The sequence below is a fragment of the Falco rusticolus genome, chromosome Z (assembly GCF_015220075.1).
Source record: "Falco rusticolus isolate bFalRus1 chromosome Z, bFalRus1.pri, whole genome shotgun sequence".
NCBI lineage: Eukaryota > Metazoa > Chordata > Aves > Falconiformes > Falconidae > Falco > Falco rusticolus.
Genome location: NC_051210.1, coordinates 7,261,480 through 7,279,369, shown reverse-complemented (window position 1 = coordinate 7,279,369; position 17,890 = coordinate 7,261,480). Strand labels below are relative to the sequence as shown.

At 40.2% G+C, this 17,890-nt stretch overlaps 1 protein-coding gene across 4 annotated transcripts in view; it reads left to right on the top strand.

The window, feature by feature from the left end:
- MCTP1 (multiple C2 and transmembrane domain containing 1) overlaps window positions 1-17,890 on the top strand; it is a 276,103-nt gene that overhangs the window by 133,173 nt on the left and 125,040 nt on the right. For all 4 annotated transcript variants that reach the window (XM_037374432.1, XM_037374433.1, XM_037374434.1 and 1 more), the window contains 2 exons: window positions 11,992-12,162; window positions 13,719-13,849. In XM_037374432.1, the coding sequence (XP_037230329.1) occupies window positions 11,992-12,162; window positions 13,719-13,849 (302 nt within the window). The remainder of the gene's footprint in view (window positions 1-11,991; window positions 12,163-13,718; window positions 13,850-17,890) is intronic.

Genomic DNA, 17,890 nt, shown 5'->3' with positions numbered 1-17,890 from the left:
TTTATTTGCAAAAAAATCCTTCAAAAAAAAATGCTGTTCTCTGGTGCGCAGGATGATCAATATTAAATATGACATAATTTGCAGATTTAAAAAAAAAATGTCTAGAAATAGGTGCTTAATGCTATTAGATAATACAGTGCCCTATTGGAGATCCTTCTTCATGAAGTGTTTGTCTTACACTCCTGAGAGCTGAGAAGAAACATAACATTGACGTGTTTCAGAGATACAACGTTTCCTAAACTTGCATTTTTAGCTCTGTGGAGTCTTTAAAATGGCACTTCTAGTAAACGAATTTGATGTTACAGATTATGGCAGTATATTTTACTCTCTACAATTTACGTACTGGAAGCGTACCTTTTCTGTAACATATGTAGCTTGAAGCTAGGATGTAGCAGTGCAGACCCTGACGGCACTGCTTCTATTCATGAGCTGCCTTCCTGGCACGTAGCTCCTTGGGCACGTGTAGTAGCTGTGAAAAGAATAGTAACGAACCTTCGCATTGACAGCATTGGATATTCACTTGCAGATAATTATTTTGGCCAAATTCCAAGTCTCCACTTCAAATACTGCTCCCACTATGGCACCCTAAAGACAAAGTTAAGGTCTCATGAGATACGCAGGTCAATGCCACTGTGCGTTTCACTTACTTTGTATGTAAACTTGTGTTTGTAAATATTTGTTAGTAGTGTTGCAAAAGCGGTGTTACAAAAGTGCAACACCACTTTTGCTTTTGTGGTTAGGGGTTTTTTTCTTATGTTGCTTGTGGTTTTTGGTGGTTTGGTGTGTTTTTTGTTTGTTTGTTTACTTTTCCCTGTCACATTTGCTTTATACCAGACATACTCTTCATCAAAATTAATGGGAGCTAGCTTACTCACAGTACTGTCTAGGTCAGAGGGAATACTCATCTTTCACTGAATCTAGCAAAAATTAAATTCAAATGATTTTGAAGTTAGAGTGTCTATGTCCTTGCTCTGTGGCAAGGAAACTCAAAATTTCTGTCTTCCATGACAGGAGATTCCCTGTGGGCTATTTAAAAAAAAAAAACAAAACAAAAAAACCCCCCAAACACAACCCAAAAAAACCAAACACAAAGAAAGCTGTTTGTTTATTAAAAATAAAAACAACCCCCCCAAACTTCTGCTGAAAGTTAGAATTTGCATCCCGTTTTGAATGGATTGTTCTATTTCATCCACCATGAGCTTGGTGTTGCATTACAGCAAATTGGTGGCCTGCGATTACAACTTTGCAGGTGAGCTGTTTGCCACCTGTTCCGGGAGGGGAAGCAGCTCCATTTCTACTGCAGCATCTGTACGAAGATCCCTTACACATCAAGTAAAGGTGGAAGTGGATTATTCAATGTTTCATGCACTTTTTTGTGAGCTGGGTGTTTGCTCCATAACCTCGATGTGCTCATGCCTCAGTTCCTGGGGGGTGGGGTTCAGTTTGCTAGGTATTGTGTGAGCTAGCAGACAAGTGCCACAGCAAAGAGACAGTGCTTGTAGGATCTGCATAGTAAGCCATTCGTTTAAACCAAGCAGAGGATTATTTAGCTTCATTTTTCTTTTTGAAAAGCTATTGGAAGAACTTTGACCTCTGCAAAATGGCTTTCCTCTCTCTGCATGGATCTGACCTCTTCTGCGTCCGTGATTCTCCATGTCCACCACAGTGTTCCCTTAGGGTGGGTTTTCCTTCTTGCCTTAATTCCTCTGCTGAAGGTGCAGGCTTCCCTGATGGCTCTCGTTCTTTGGGGTGAGGGAGAGAAACATCCTGCCTCCCTCCTGCTTTCTAAACTGTCTGGGTACCAGATCTAATTTGTTAAAGCAGATGTTGCAGTCTGGGTGTAAAAGGAGCACAGAAAAGCCCAAGCTTGCAAGCAAGGTAATTTATTACTAATAGTCAACACCACCTCTGACAGTGAGATGAATGGTGCTAATTGCTGAAGTGATTTCCATTACAGAATCCTTGAGGTGCAAGCTATCACTGTGATGAGAAATAAAATACTGCTATTACCAGCAGGAGCCAGTGCAGACTAATTGAGAAGAGTTGTTTTCTCCTTTTTATTCTGGTTAAGAAAACAAGAAAAAAAATCGATTCTGACTTCTTATTTACTAATTCTCTGCAGCACAGAGACTTTATCAATAGCTGAGGAAAGGATATGGGAAGGGAGCCTATTAAAATGTTGACAACATAAAATTGAGTTAGAAATTAGTCTCCTCGTCATTTTGGTAGTCTACAGTGAAATGCTGTCAAAAACAGTAGTAAAAAAAAAGCTTAATTTTTTCTTTACCATTACTAGGCCTAAAGCTGATAAAAGAAGAAAGAAGAGACTGTTTAAATGCACTCTTTTTTTCTCGTTTAAAAATTATGTTCTCTTTAACTAAGTACTTGCTCTTCATTCCTCTCTTAGCTTCTAATGGTGAAATTTCATTACTTTTGCCGTGCCTTTACTGCCAGTGTTTTAAAAAGACAAAATGTTACTGCTTTTTGCACTTTTTAATGTGAAGTGGTATTAAAATCAAAAGCATAAATACTAAACTTGGTGTCGATGAAGCTGCATTTATAATTCAGCACTGACAAATGTATTTTCCAGCCACAATCAAAACTTTCCCTTGATTATAAGTGGAAATGGGGAAGGCGAAGAGCCAACATGCTTTTAGAGCTGTCAAACAATTCTACCTGCCTTTGATAATTAATTGATTGCATTAACTTAAGCAGAAGTCTTTCTTTGGATGCTCTTTGACAAAGAGCATTTCATTTTATATAGAGCAGGCTGAATCTGAAGATACCGGTAAATATTTTAGGAAAAATCATGTGTTCCCCTCTGCCGCTGTACAATTTGCTGTATGGTTGCAGGAGGTTAATTCAGAAAACGGTAAGGGACAGCGGCTTCAGGTGGTGCTGTTCACTTACAGGGTAAAGCACACAAGCTTGCTTTGGAAGTTTTATCCTTGCTGCACTGAGTGAGAGAAATGGAGGCAAAAAAATTACAAAACAAGGAACTGGGAAGATAACAGAAATGTCTGTGGAAGGACGAGGCCAGTGGCAGGGCAGGTAGTATCAGTGGACAGACCAAACATCACTTGCCAGAACTGCAGGTGTCTGGGATGTTTAAAATTCTACCTGTGTGCAGGGTGGGTGTGAAGAAGATAGGATTAACAGCCTGGAAACTTGTCTTCCTACCCTAAAGTGGGAACAATGACAGCTAAACTGTATTTGGCAGGTGTTTGTTTAATCTGTCCTTAAAAATCTGCAGTGATGGATATTCTACAACTTCCCCAGAGAGCCGGTTCCAGTGCTTAACTGTCATTTCCATTAAAGGGTTGTTTTTTTTTCCCTAGTGTCTAGCAGTATCTCCCATGGTGCAAATTAAGCTCATCTCTTCCCACAACACAGATGGTTATGTTTTGTCACAGTAATTTGGGCACAATTTATATACGTATCTTAGAGTCTGAAAAAAGTGATCCTTTGAAATGTGTGTGTGTGTATATATACTTAATTCAGAGGAAAGTTTCAGGTGCTCACATCCATTTGGAATGAAGCTTTGCTATGAGCAGAAAATAGGTCAGAATGAATGGTGAGAAGATGGGAGAAACTGACGATCCTGGTGGGTTGAGCCCAGCCAGCACAAAGCCTTGATGCTGTGCAAGCACTGATCAGCAGTAGCCGAAACATTGCTGTGTTACCAACACAGGCTCAGCCACCAGTGCAGAGCACCAGGAGAGCCATGGACCGCTGGGGGAAAGTGAGCCCTGTCCCCGCCAAACCCATTACAGGGTCAGGTGAAGCTAGGTAGGTGGTCAGGCTGGCTTGCTATCAGCCACTGCTGGATGTTCACTTACGGATGGTTGTAGAGTGTGGAGGAAGCCTCTTTGTAAGGGCAGGGACTGCACTAGCAATTACAGATACTTCCCATGTCTCCCCACTTCAGCTGTAACATAGAGGGGCTTGACACAATGCAGATTTACTGGCCATTCCCAGAGGAATGTGACAGATTGTGTTTCACTTTCATCTGAGAACCTTGATAAGCTTCATTGTGTTCCTAGTCCTGTAGGACAACGAAGTACACCATCTAAGATGAGAGCACCATGGTCTGATACCTGCTGAAAGGGTCTGGTCAGTTCTGTAGGGCACACACAGTGTGCTACTCAAGAAAAATACCCAATATTTAACACAATAATTGAATGGAAAGTGCAGCACCTGAGCCTCCTTGTCCTAAACTTTCAGGGTGGAAAACATTTGGGTATTAAAGTTGATTTGATCAGTCGTCAACACGTCTTCCCTTTCTGCTTAATTTATGAGACAGGACTACGAGAGTGGTCGAGCTCTGTCTCAATACTAGTTTAGGTCTTCAAAGCTGAAGATGCAAAGGTGTCAGTCTAATTTTTGCCTCATAGGCAGCGGTCGTCCTCCCTGGTTGTGAACCCTGATGTACCTCCTGTGTACACTAGACCGTGTACTGATGAGTTAGTGACCCTATATGAAATTGATAGATACTCATAGGGAGGACGGGTGACCAAAAGCCTTAATACTGGCTGACCGAGCTGTTTATATTCCTCGAGGGTTTTTTTAAGTTCTAATGAAATTGGCATGCTCCCACATCGAAGTTTGATTTTCTCTGAACAGCATTTCCTGATCTGTAAAGGGAAAAATTTTGACCAGCTTAGGTAGATTATGAGTAAGGTGCTATTCCATTTAAACAGTTTATTTCAACAAATCCTACACTCCTAGAGAACTAAATAATGTACTCACTGCCTCTATTCACAATTTGTATACAAAGAAATAAGATTAACTCATGTTTTCCTATGTAACTATACCTAAGAAAAGCTGTTTTTATGAAAATGGTACCTTTTAGCCAAAGCGTACTGAGAGAGAGCTCTGCCAAAAGTGTTCATTTCACTGAAAATCATTTTCATCTGAATAAGGGTCTGCTCTTGGCCTTTTTACATCTGTGGGAGAATTGCCATTACATTGAGTTCAAACATGATCAGACGCTGTGTTAAACCTGCTACATTAATGGCACAATAAGAAAACATCACAAAAACCTTTGTGTGCTTTAATTCAAGGGCAAAGAGAAACAAGTGGTTTGGCATCTTTAGCCAAACGTAGTAGGGGAAAAGATATTTAATAGCCATCTGCTGTGCCCTGTCAAGTCACAGTATTCCAGAAAAATCTGGAGGAAAAGATGTCACCTTCTCTTCTTTTATACCTCCTCTTCTGTTCTGTAGTATCAATGATGAGTTTAGAACTGGGAATACTAGAATGCACTAAAATTTAGTAATACTCTTAATTTACACTGTTAGTGTGTGATCAGCTGTTTCAATGTGACTTTGATAAACTGGAACCAAAAGACCATTCTTCCCAGAAATGAAGATGAATTAGTCTGGGTTGCAACGGGTTATTTCATTGTCGTCCCAAAGTCATGAGAAGCTACTTCTGATTAATTACAAATGGTGATAAAAGAGTGTATTTACTGCCTAAAGAAATTGATTTTTAATATGCATTTAGATAACTATTTTTGCTTTAATTCAGCTTTAGAAATTTGCATATACTTTTGAAAGGAAAAATACGAGTTATGAACATTTTAAACAAAAAATAATTGCGAAATGTAAGGCTTTCAGCTCCTAACTGCTGATGTTTTTTTCAATTTATTTTAGAAGCTATTCTAAAAATATGTGTGTTCTCATTGCACAAAATGAAGTGTCAAAAGCTATGGCCTTATTAGCTGACGCTTTTATGTCCAACTTAAAATATTTAGTTTATGTGACTCCTGATTTGCCTTTTCCTAATATCAGATGCCTTATGAAGCATCTTTTTATGTTTTAAAATCGATATGAATGCTTTTCCACTGCAATGAGGTGCTTCTTGACTAGGGGATAGAAGTGGAAATAGCAAAATCATGGCCTAAGGACTGCAAAGACAAGCAGCAGCAGGGAGCTGTGTGGTACTTCTTAACTGAAGGAATTTACAATCAGTTCAATCTTTCAACCAGAATCTTTCAACCAAAACTCTGTGGAATTTCAAAATAGAAGGCAGAATTAATTTGGCTTGGGGTTTTAAGAAGAATCTTTTAAAATTGAGAAAGTACTTGCTTTTGTAAGCCACGAGGTTCTAGATGTCAGTTCATCAGCTGTAAATAGTGCCTGATGGAAAGCTGCTAAATAATAGAATAGAAGCACTAAACGTCAGAGTAAATACACCTGTCTGTTAGACATCTGGTCATAAAAGTTATGCAAATATTTGGTGAGGCTTGTGTTTGCATTACTTGCATTTGAGTGAGAACAATGTTTTGATACTGTTTTGCAATCAGAACAGCAGAGTGGTATTTTGGTGTGGGTTTTCTGGGTTCATGCCCACAATTCCATGAAGCACAGGGAGTTTCCATTCAGTCTCAGTGGCCACTGTCCTTCTGTGTGTCACATTCACATCAGTGTGAGGGCTGTGGTGATGCTGGTCATCCTAAGCAATGGGAAGATCATCAGGAGACCTGTTGTCTTTCACATGTTACGACCAATCTTCCAAGAGGAGTTGCTGGAAGGAGGACAAGGGAGAGGGTTAGGATTGTGCTGCCACAGCCTCTCTGACAACTCCTGCCCACACACCATTGCCTTGTATGAATATATCCACCCTTTTCCAGAAAATGCAAGTCCTAGTGAGTGCCTAACAGAGGCACAGCCTTCATCACATCACATGCTACCAGCAAGTACACTTAAGTGGAATGCACAATCATTGGATTTAGCAAACCACAAAAATGTGTGAAATGCTGCAAAAGTATCAGCTTTTGTTACAAATACTATAGTGGCACCACAGAATTGCAACTACAGTGACAATACTGAGTTGTTAGAGCAAACATCCTGAAGATTTAACGTGGCAGTCACGCTGAAAACAAATAGGGCATAGGGCAGTGTAGATTTCTCAACTAGAGAAATTTAGATTAGCTTCACCTAGAATGAAAGTACGCTAAAATGTAAAATACAGCTTACAGAAAAAGTTAAGGTAAATATTCTTTCACATTGCAGTAATTATCAGTAGTAGTCCACTTACAAAACTTGCGTAGCTGCCACAAGCAAACATTAAGCAGGAGTCGTCATGATCCCATTGAAGGTGTTATTGTAGCTCAGTGTCTACATGTTGATTACTTCTGCAAAGTGTTGTCCTTCGTGCAGTTTTTAGTAGAGGAAAAGCATTGTGAATGCATGTGACTGTCCCTTGATTTTTTTTTTCCATCATGTGGACAAGGTGCGTAGAACTAGCAGCTGTGTCTATTGACATTTTCATCTTTATTTTACATGTTTTATCCAAGTTGTGCAAGTTTTCTAGAAATTGGGGCAGAAGAATTCTCTTAGGTTTGCAGCAGTCATTTACAATGCTGGCTTTGATTCACTCTGCAACTGCTGCATTTGTACATCCATCCTCTGTACAGCAATGGAAAGGAATATCATCCTTTCCTACATTCTTTCATTGTTTTCTTAATTGGTATTTTATTTAAATGTTCTAAGCCACAGTAGTTCTTTGGGCAAACATGCCTCTGCAGGACATATAGCTGCATTACTTATTTGCTTTTTAAAACTTTTTTTTTTTTTTTTTAAATAAGTTTGTGGTAGGCACACTGTTCTATTTCTGTGTGTTGCTCAACTATTCTTGAACAATAGATTTTGTGTTTGAGGACACAGGAGAGGAGGAGTGTTTCCTAGTGGTATGTATAATGAGGAGATGTAGTAAAAGCTGAGCCTGTTTGCATGCAAGTGAGAGAGGCGGTGCTTTGCAGGGCGCGAAGGCTGATCAATGAAGAGGTGAGTCCAGGCAGGGAGAGGGCAGATTGTGAGGTTTCCCCAACTCATTGTGGGCTAGAATTTCAAAGGTCACTTAGATACCCAAAGTTACCAAAGTTAAACTTAATTACTATGGGATTTTCAAAAGTACTTACTAAAGGTATCTCTTCTTTTGAAGAAAGTAGCGATGAAGTTGTGGCAGTTAATACGCCCATCAAGAAGATGGTCTTGATGAACCTGGGAACAGTGCATGGATTCTGGCTATACCTAGTTGGTTTCCCACCCGGTAATACGTGACCATGTACAGAACATCAAGCCATGTTATAAGATCATCTTTTAGCTTTGACATCGTATTTGGCTAACTATATTAATCATATCTAACAGAGGATACAGTTCTGTGTCAGAAGATTTTCTGCTGTTGGCATCCCTAGACCTCTCACTACCCCTCATTTAGACAGAATAGGTGGAACACAAATAAAAGCTGGTTTTGTCATGTGAGAAAATGTTGGGTTTGCATGCTGTCTATAGTAGAAACATTAAAACAGTGTATGGATATGAAAAGATGTGAGCTTTTCTTTTGCAGGCAGATTTAAGTATCCTTTGACATGAAAGACTCCTTTGCAGAACTCTTAATTTTAATTTCTTTTTGGGAAAAGAAAGTATGCAGGCTGCAACCGCCGCCCCTCACCCCCCTTTTTTTTTTTTGTTTACAATATGTCAGGTGGGAGTCTCCATGCCTGCATATAAATGCACAAGAATGCAAATAATATTCCCATGTTAATGACAGTTGGTTGTGGCCCGAGATCTTGACCTTCCTTCTTTCCAAATTCTAGCATGATATAGACTGTACAGGCAGTTTCAGATGGGAATGTTATGAAATACGTAACTTCCCACCTATTCCCAGAGAAATGAAAATATGTGCAGTGTCTCCATGGTTTTTTTCGGTTTGTGGCAGAAGCAGGGTGCGGTACGCATTACCTGCTTTCTGAGGGAAGTAGGTTATCTGAGAATTAGTCTTGAGATACTCCTTCATAGGAGAAGTTTGGAAAGATCTGTGCTCACGTCTTCATTTTACTCTGTTTCCTTTCTGACTTTGTAACTAAACTCACTGTGGGCTGGATTACAGAAGGTTGCTTAGATACCTGGAAATGTGCCTAGACATCATGTACCTGTCTCACACTGTGAAATTAAGTACGTAAGGGAAGAACTCTAAAATGCGAAATTCATTTTACTTTCCCATTATTTTTTTTTTTTTTTACCTATTAGCTTTTTGTCAAATTTGGCTTGAAATCCTAAATTTGTATTTTATTTAGTTTACTTCCTATAAGAAACACTGCATGAAATTGTCAGTGTCTGTAATTTGTGAGGGTAAGGATGGCTTTGACTGGAAGGATGGTGTTTTAGGTGTCTGCTGAGATGCTGTTCAGTCTCCGTTGGAAACGAGAAAAATGACAGCTGGAAGTTATTGTTCCTGGAGAAGGCCACGTAGCCTGTGCTTTTCGTGTTGAGGAAATCCGGATAGCTTTACCTCCACTGAGCTGTACCCCGGGTCTTTCAGTATGTCTCCCCTTTGCTGTTCTACGGATCTGTGCGTTACTGATCAAGACGGGGAGAAAAGGGCACCACTGTGGTCCTGATTCCCTACCTCAAGGAAGAAACGGCCACAACCAGCCCACACCACTTTGCTTTTAGTGGGCGGCTGCTTTTCTTTCACAGGCTGAGATGCGGACCCTGCTGCTGCGCTGCTGGCTGCACGCCACCGGGCCCTGCGAGCTGTATGCGCACCGTAGGCTGGAGAGGTCTGGCGCTGACCCAGCAGGGCTTTCTGCTGCAACACGCGAGCGCTTGTTCTCAGGGTTTCTGCCTGGCTCTTGCAAACTCCCAGCTGACCCATCTGTCATTTTATGCTCTCTGCTTGCTCGTTTAGGTCTTGCCTTGCCACCTCATATGTGAATTAACCCCCGTTGATGAAACTCCCTACTGGTCATCATAAAAACTCAGCATGTTTCATATGGTGGCAGTTGCTCTAATGCTGCAAATTGTTTTAAAAGCCTTAAAAAATTTGGAATTTTTATCAAGTGTACTCTCTAAATGATGCACTGTCTCATTTGTGATTAGTGAAGCTGAGATCTATGCAGTTGTGCTTAAGCTTAAAAGAGTTGCAAGTGTGAACTTGGGCTTATTTTCCATAATAATACCCTGGAAATCATTTGGATTCTCACTCTTAAACCTGCCCCCTGTTGTTTGGGTGTATTCTTTGCCAAAATAAGTCTCAAATAACCACTGCTTCTGTCCCGTCCTATCTTCCTAAATGTGCTTTGTCTCTTCTTTCATCTCTCTCATCCTCTTATGTGCAGGGCAGAGTCAGTTTTGATTATTTACTAGTCAGTCTTTCTTTTGCTCTAAGCCTTCTAAGAAGCTGGAACAAGGAGAAAAAAAAAAACCTACCACTTCTTCACAAGGCAAGTCTTTGGCAGTGTTGACTGTAGACCCCCAATGAAGGGATTTTTGTGCTGAGAAGACATTTATGAAGTTTAATAATGTTCTGATGTTGCAAGTGAAGTCTCTTCTGGCACCTGAGTTCCCACCTTATACCCTCATTTTTGTAGAGTTTCTCTTTCCTGGTGTCCCCCTGTCGCTTCATGTCATAGATTAGGTTAAAGGTTGTTCCACTGTTACATGTTTGCCTTTGGAGAAACAGTAGTTTATGAGAAGTTTCTCCACGGTCAAATCCTTCACTTCAGGAAGAGATATGTTTATTAAATACAGTGAAATATTGTGGGAGTAGCTATACTGTTTGGAATGAACAGTCATTAGAAAACAGAAATACATGCCGATGTGGTATCTGAAAGCGCATTATTCAGATTTGTTCCAACACCAGTGGTCCCAGTCCTCATGTGTAACGCTTCTCTCTGCAGTCTGGTAAGTGCAGATGATAATCCAGTGATTATACTCCAGCATACTTTCTATAATCTTCTCTGGGTAATAAAGTAAAATTCCAGCCCTGGGCACTCTCATGGCAGTGTCTACCCTCTGAAAGACTCAAGCCGAATTTGCACTGACAGCCTCTTACAGAGACACTGGGGGTATGCAAGCGATGAAGCCAGCCACGCAACCCTTCATGTACTGGAGGGATGCTCTGCCTTGGTTGCTCAACCTATGTTGCATAATAAAGAAAATGTGTGTATTTTATGTATTTACAGCTGAGTATACAATGCAGACTTGCCTTTTTTTATTATTAATTCATAGAATAATTTGAATTATTTGTGAAGTTTAAATATTGTTTAGCTCTCTAGTGTTCTAATTTTAGACCAGGTAACCTTGGGCAAGTGGAATTTCAGAATGGAAGGGAGATCCTTTGGCAACCGTTCTCCTCAGATGCATCGGAGGTGTGTTTACCGGCCTCAGGAGTGCCAGGGTGATTTCCCACTTCTGGTACCTTGTAGCGCAGAGCAAGCTGGCGCTGGTCTTCAGTTACTCAGGCTTGTAACCCCCAGCTCTCTCACCCCCAGTGGAGTTCCTTGATGAAATAGCTGTGGCCATCTCTTTTGTGTGGGTGAATTTTCTTTTAACCCCCCCAGTTGGTGGCTGAGTGTTCACAGCCCAAAAGGATCCTCACAGTTCTGATCAGAGGCTCTACAACGTCTTTCTTTTGAAACTCTTGAACTAATGCGTTGGTATTTAATTCAGTTTTCCTTGCTGTGTCTGAGAATACCACATCATTTTAGAGGCTGAGATAGCTGTCATGTGCACAGGGGTTTATTGACTTATTTTTCCTTGGTCCGTGCTTCTCATGATAGGTTTATATTATTTTAATGGAAATCTCATTTTCCTCACAGTTTTTTGTGTTTGTTCAAGTTCATTCAATCATATGCTACTAATAGAAGGGTCTTTGTAACATTTATTTGTAATGTTGTTATTTCAATCCGCAGAGGGAGAAGTGAAGCAAGAGAAAACACTTTTTTTTCCTGAACATTTCCTTAAGTAGTATTTGTTCTGCTTGCTTCTGCCGAAGCTGCATATGACATTACCTGCGTTTTTGTCAGTTTTGTTTCTCTCCAAGTAATTCTTTGTAGTGTACTTTATGTATGCACTGTCAAATAACTTTAAAGTGGCTTAAGATGGTTGTTCTATATTCATAGTTATATGAAATTGAACATTAAAATGCAGGGGAAATTTTTGGAATTGTTTTAACTAAATCTGTATTTTTATTTCCCTAAAGTTTCAGACCCAGAGCTTACGACTTTCAGACCTGCACAGAAAATCTCAGCTATGGAGAGGGATAGTTAGTGTTACCTTAATAGAAGGTCGTGAACTTAAGGCGATGGATGCAAATGGACGAAGTGATCCTTATGTGAAATTCCGGTTGGGGCATCAGAAGTACAAGAGCAAGGTAATTTTAGCTGCGACCTAAAATGCGCATTGGTTGTGTTTTTCAGTTTGTGTGACTACTATAGTGGTGGAGATTTATTGTTGTGTTAATTAGCTGTCGGAGCACCTGTCGTTTTGTTGAAATGTTTCTTTTTTATTTCATTATAATAAGAAAATAATATGAGATAGGGAAAAATGTCGCACTTAAAAAGGCGGGGTGGCAGGGAGGCACACCTGATTTTCCATGCAGATTGGGCTAACTGTCATTTCCCATGGTGGGTCATTTGTGGCAGGGGAGAGATGTGGAGTGATTCTGACAAGTAGATACTACCTTTGTGCCTTTCTGTCTTGATGCTGGATGCCTCTTGGATGCATGGCCTTATCCTCAAACCATGTCATGCTTTTATCTCACTTTCCCCACAGCAAGTTTCGTTAAAGTTTGGTATACGTATGAGCTGAACACGTAGAGAGGATTGATCAGGGAGAGAATAATCATGGAGACTAGCTTGGCTTCCTTGCTATTTTTTTTTTTTTTATTTCCCTGATCCCTACTGGTTTGAAAATTGCTGCTTGGGGAAGATGCTGGATCTGCCGACGACACATGTGACCTTTCCTCTCTCAGTGGCCATGACAGCCCATTTGGTTTACACAGCCAGACAAAGGGCAAAGTGAGGAGGAGGCCAGGAGCAGTTAGCTGCCTGCCTCAGGGTCCCTTAATCTGAAATTAGAAGAAATCCAATTTCATGCTTTTGTGACTGAAAAACTTTTCTGTGTTTTCATCTTCCCTGATGTGTTTTATTTTTTCAAGCCAGTGGAACTGGTGGATGTAGAAAGTAGCAAGAAGGTGCTAGGCAGTTCCCATTCTTGCTCAGGATAGAGGTGACTACTGTGAATACTGCTTTTGCATTATGGTGGAAAAATCTGCAAGCTTTCTGTTCTGCAGAACATGGTCAGAAATACATGAGCTGAAATCCATTGAGGTTACTTCTTTTGTCAGAAGTAACTGGACTGAAAATGATTGAGAAAGCTACTTTCATCTGAGTTGCAGAGGGAAGGAAGTAAAACAAAGTGAGGGTTTTTTTCTGGGGGGAAAGAAGTATTATTCCATAGAAAGTAAACCATAGTACCATCTTTCTCCCAGTGTTATTGCAGCTGAGGAAAAAGGACATGATAAAATTGTTTCTGTTTAAATACTTACAGTCAGCATCTACTTGTCATTGCAGGTGCTTTGTTTTCCCTTAGGCTCAGACACATAACTTTACAGCTAACTGTCACTTAGGAGAGGGCATAATTATTCTACAGAAAAATGGATCCATTCCCAGGGTAAATCCTTTGTTCAGGAGGCTTTTGAAGGTGACAGGTTGCAGGATTTTGGAGGTTGCCGTTGTATGGGAGAGGCATGAGAGGAATGGCCAGTAGTCTTTTCTAGTTGCTGTTCTTTAATTCTCACAGCTTAAGATACTCATACTGCAAACAGAAAAAAAGACTTTCTGAGCAGACTCTAAAGATCAAATTTACAATTCAAGAAAGCATATGCCTGCACAATGCAATATGACTTTCTCTATGCTCCCTTTTCAGATTGTGCCAAAAACTTTGAATCCTCAGTGGAGGGAGCAGTTTGACTTTCATCTCTATGAAGAACGAGGTGGAATTATTTATATTACCGTGTGGGACAAAGATGTTGGCAAAAAGGATGATTTTATTGGCAGGTTTGTGCAATTATAGCCGCCTTGTTCCCTTGGGATGAGAGCAGATGATTAAAATGAGCCTTGCCGTTGAAACTGTTTCTTATGACCATTTTTTCTTGGGTTCTGGTGGTGGTTTTTTTTTTTAAAGGTGAGGGAGGATTTTTTAGAAAATATCAGTAGAGTTTGCTGCTTTGATGCAATTCTTTACTTTGATGGTGTAAAATAATTTCTGTTGACCAGTAGGTGGCAGCTTTTACCAATTGATAGGCTTAGGTTTTCCAAAATAAAAATCCCACATTTAAAGCAATAATCAAGATGCAGGAGGTTCCATATGGCAACATCCTGCTTGGAGGAGAAATAGCGTTTGTGACTTGTAATAGGCACATAAGACCAAAATTATGTACTTGCTTTCTAATCCATTTGGTAACTGAAATGACAGTGTTGAAGGACTACACTCAACTTTTGGAACAAAGAAGTAAGATCATTCACCTCATTCACTTTCAGGGAAAGTGAATCTTTGGGATCTGTCTTAAGAGTTCGAGAAATGGTATAAATTTGTGTGATTGTTCTGCATTTTGGTGTAGGAAGAGGAAGAAAGATGCTTTTGTAACAATGGCATTAACTGTTAGCTAGTAGGGGGAAAAAAACTGTCTTGTGCTTATAGATACGACAAAGTAGGTGGTATTTGGAAAGCTCAGATATTTGTTTACACATAATTTAATTGATACCCATATAGTCATACTAATAGTTATTATTATTAATCTGACATATTTTGATTGTTCGTTAGAATATTGGTCATAGGTATTTTCACTAGGACACTGATGCTATTAACTTGTAGAATTAGGGTTTTGGTAGTTAAGATCACAAATGAAAATCCTGCAGACCAAGCATATACTTTTGTTGTCAGCGTGGTTATGTTTCCACTGACCTTTTCCTCCCCCTTGTTCCATTTAGGGTAATGGCTGGCTTTATCAAATTAGATCAGTTGGGTAATATTCTGTGTTTATTTCCTACCATAAATTGTGGGAACTCAGAAACCATACAGAGTATGTGGCAAGCAAACAGCTTTAATATTGACAAAACCACTTTTCAGAAGTATACACAGTAGGATTTTATTTTATATGATGAAACCCTAGGGGTGGGGTGCCATGTTTATATTTGAAGTTTGTACTGTATTTTTTCCCTTGCTTGATTCCAGTTGGCGCATATGGTAACAGTAACTATTTTTCCGAAGTAGCATCATCATTTAGTCCTATGTCAACATGTGATTACTTTGGGAAATTGTTCCTGTTTTCTGCTTAACTTTAACCTTCCTATCCAAAAGATGGTGACACTGAGTTTTCATGTGTGATTTTCCAGAACACTGTCATCAAAACAGTACTTAACGTTGTTACTGTTAACAGTAATGATAAAGTCTTTTTTGTATAAAACAAAAGACACCATTTTTGCTCCAGTACACTTCAAACCAAAATAAGAATGTGATAGAGATATTAAAGGAAGAGAAATTAGAGGAAGAAAAGTCTGTAACTTCAACGTGAGTGGCTTAGGTAACTTTTCAGATACCTGAAAAATTTGTACGCCTTAAGTGTTAATCTATTTCTTTGTAGTAACTACATGCTATTATGCAAGTAACATGATTTCTACGTTGTATTTAAGTGCAAAAAGTTTGATAGCATGAGAAATCTCCTCTCTAAGAAGAATGCTTGAAGCCCGTAGCATTTTTCAGTGGGAGAAATGTTCTGTTTTCTGTCATTTTCCTAAATAGATGTAGTTCTTTTATATAGCAAAAAAGATGCTCCTTGGACAAAGCTAATCTGTAGTGCTTCTGCAGTATACAGCTGATTTTAACAAAATCAGTGGTACTCTTCCTGAAATTTTACTGCTCTTGATTTTTGTGACCTCTCTGCTGTCAGTGTATGTATAATCCCTCTTCAGTTTGTCCTTTCAGACACTCTCTCATTTCACCTTCTGTTCGTACCTTATCTCTGGATAATGCAACCTGCAAACAAGTTCCTCTTCACGAAGATTTCCATGAAAAACTGTCATTTGTCAAGCTCAATCTGAATACAAAAATAGGTCTTAATATTCCCCCTCCCTGATACCCTTTTCCAGTCACTGTGGATAAAAATCACCAACACCTGACAGCTTCACTTTACATTGACCTCACTCTCCCAGTTTCTCCTTTCGAGGCTGCCTCTAAAAGCTGTAAATTTGGTACAGACACCACAGATTTGCCCTCTGTGTGTGTGTGTGTTACGCTAAATATATATTAATTTTGTAAAGCAGGAATGAATTGTGCTCCATGACTAAGGTTCTGTGGCTCTGAAGGCACACATAATAAATTGAATATTTTGATTCAGGTTCCAGGGAGAGTGATAGTGAGGCTATGGAAGGGAAACAAAAGACTTCCTCGTAGTATTCTAGCATTGCTCGATAATGGGAGGGTAATCCCTTTGATCTTACTCTGATCTTCCCACTTTCTTGAATAATGTGCAAGCAGCAGTTGAGATATTATATAGGAATATTTTTACTAAATGCAAATAAAAACAGTTATTTCTTGGAAATGTTCTGCCTGGCTGAAGTATGGTTAGGGAGAAGCCATGCTTGATTGGAGAGATCCTACTCATTGAGGGAAACAGCAGACCAAAATGAGAAAACAGAAGAAAAAGTTTGTTCAAGGAGCAGTTCTCACCTCTCATCCACAGTGCTGGGTTTTTGTGCCCTCCATATCCTGATTGCAGACCACACATGAAAGTCAACAGAACTTCCCGTGCAACACAGGCATTGCCAAGCTGCTTTGCCAGGGGACCTCTTTGAAGAGTGCCATCCCTAAAACTGGTTCAGCAGTTCCAGACCGGGCTGGCTGTGGGAGGACAGTGCTGCTGGGTGCCAGGCTGAAGGGGCAATCTCCAGGTTCCTCCTGGAAAGCAGCACGGGAAGCCGTCTTGGGCTGAAATGATCTTGCTGTGCTAAGCTCTGTAACTTGCCATATTCCAAACCAGGATGTCATAACTTCTCCTGGAATGATACACTGTCTCAGCCGCACTTCAGTGAAATAAAAGAAGTGGGAAGTCAGGAACGTAGACCTGTGTGGGCCCTACGTGTATCAATCATACCCATGAGGCTGGAGCATGGTAGGGGCCAGGATGAAGATGGGGATGTCAACGAGGCAACGGCATGTGTGCTTAGACTGCGAGGGCTTGGGCTTGCGATGCTTTTCGGAGGGCAGGGAGATGAAGGAAAGGTGTTCAAGAAGGCTGAAGGCATGGAAGTGAGATTCTGGCTGTGGGGTGGCCTGACAGGAGGAAGATGGAAGTGGAAGGGGTGGCTTGTGAGAAGGGAGGAAGGTATTAAGAGGGTGAGAGCAACAGCATGGCATCCTAGTGCAGAGGAGGAGGAAGATACATCTGTCACAGAGCTAGTGTAAAGCTCTGTCTTCGTCTTGGTGCCCAGGCGCATTCAGCATGGTGGTTCCTGAAATGAGATGCTGACTGATTGATTTCCATTCCCACCTTTGAGCATCATATGGTTGTAAAATTCATTTGAGTTTGTGGTGTGCATTCTCCATGAGAATTTAAAGAATGTAGCACCTTGTGAACTTCCATCTTAGAATACTCTAAAAAAATTAAATCCTAGAACCATTTCAGTGTTTATTTTGGGATTTTAAAAGCTGGAAAAAGACCTCAAACAAAAGTTTTGAGGAAAATATGTTTCCGATCATATGCTGTTCTCTATGAGGAAACACTGGGCTTGGCCAGAACTGAACTTCATCATGCAGGAGGTTAAATTCTGGCATTCTTCTGAATATCATTTTTCTAAAAAACAAACGACATTCCAGGACCAAAGGCATGAGGTCTAGGAGTTCCCTTTTTTTTTCCTTTTTTTTGTCCCCCTGAAAGCACCAGCAGCCACAGGGGCAGCCTTCTTGCATTCAAATAGGCATGTGGACTTGCATGAGCAGTATTAGTCATTGCTCCATCTGATAAGTAGAAGTATGTATGTATGTGTTGTTTTAAGTAAAAATACATATGTATGTGTATGTATATTGTTGAGTCTAAGTGC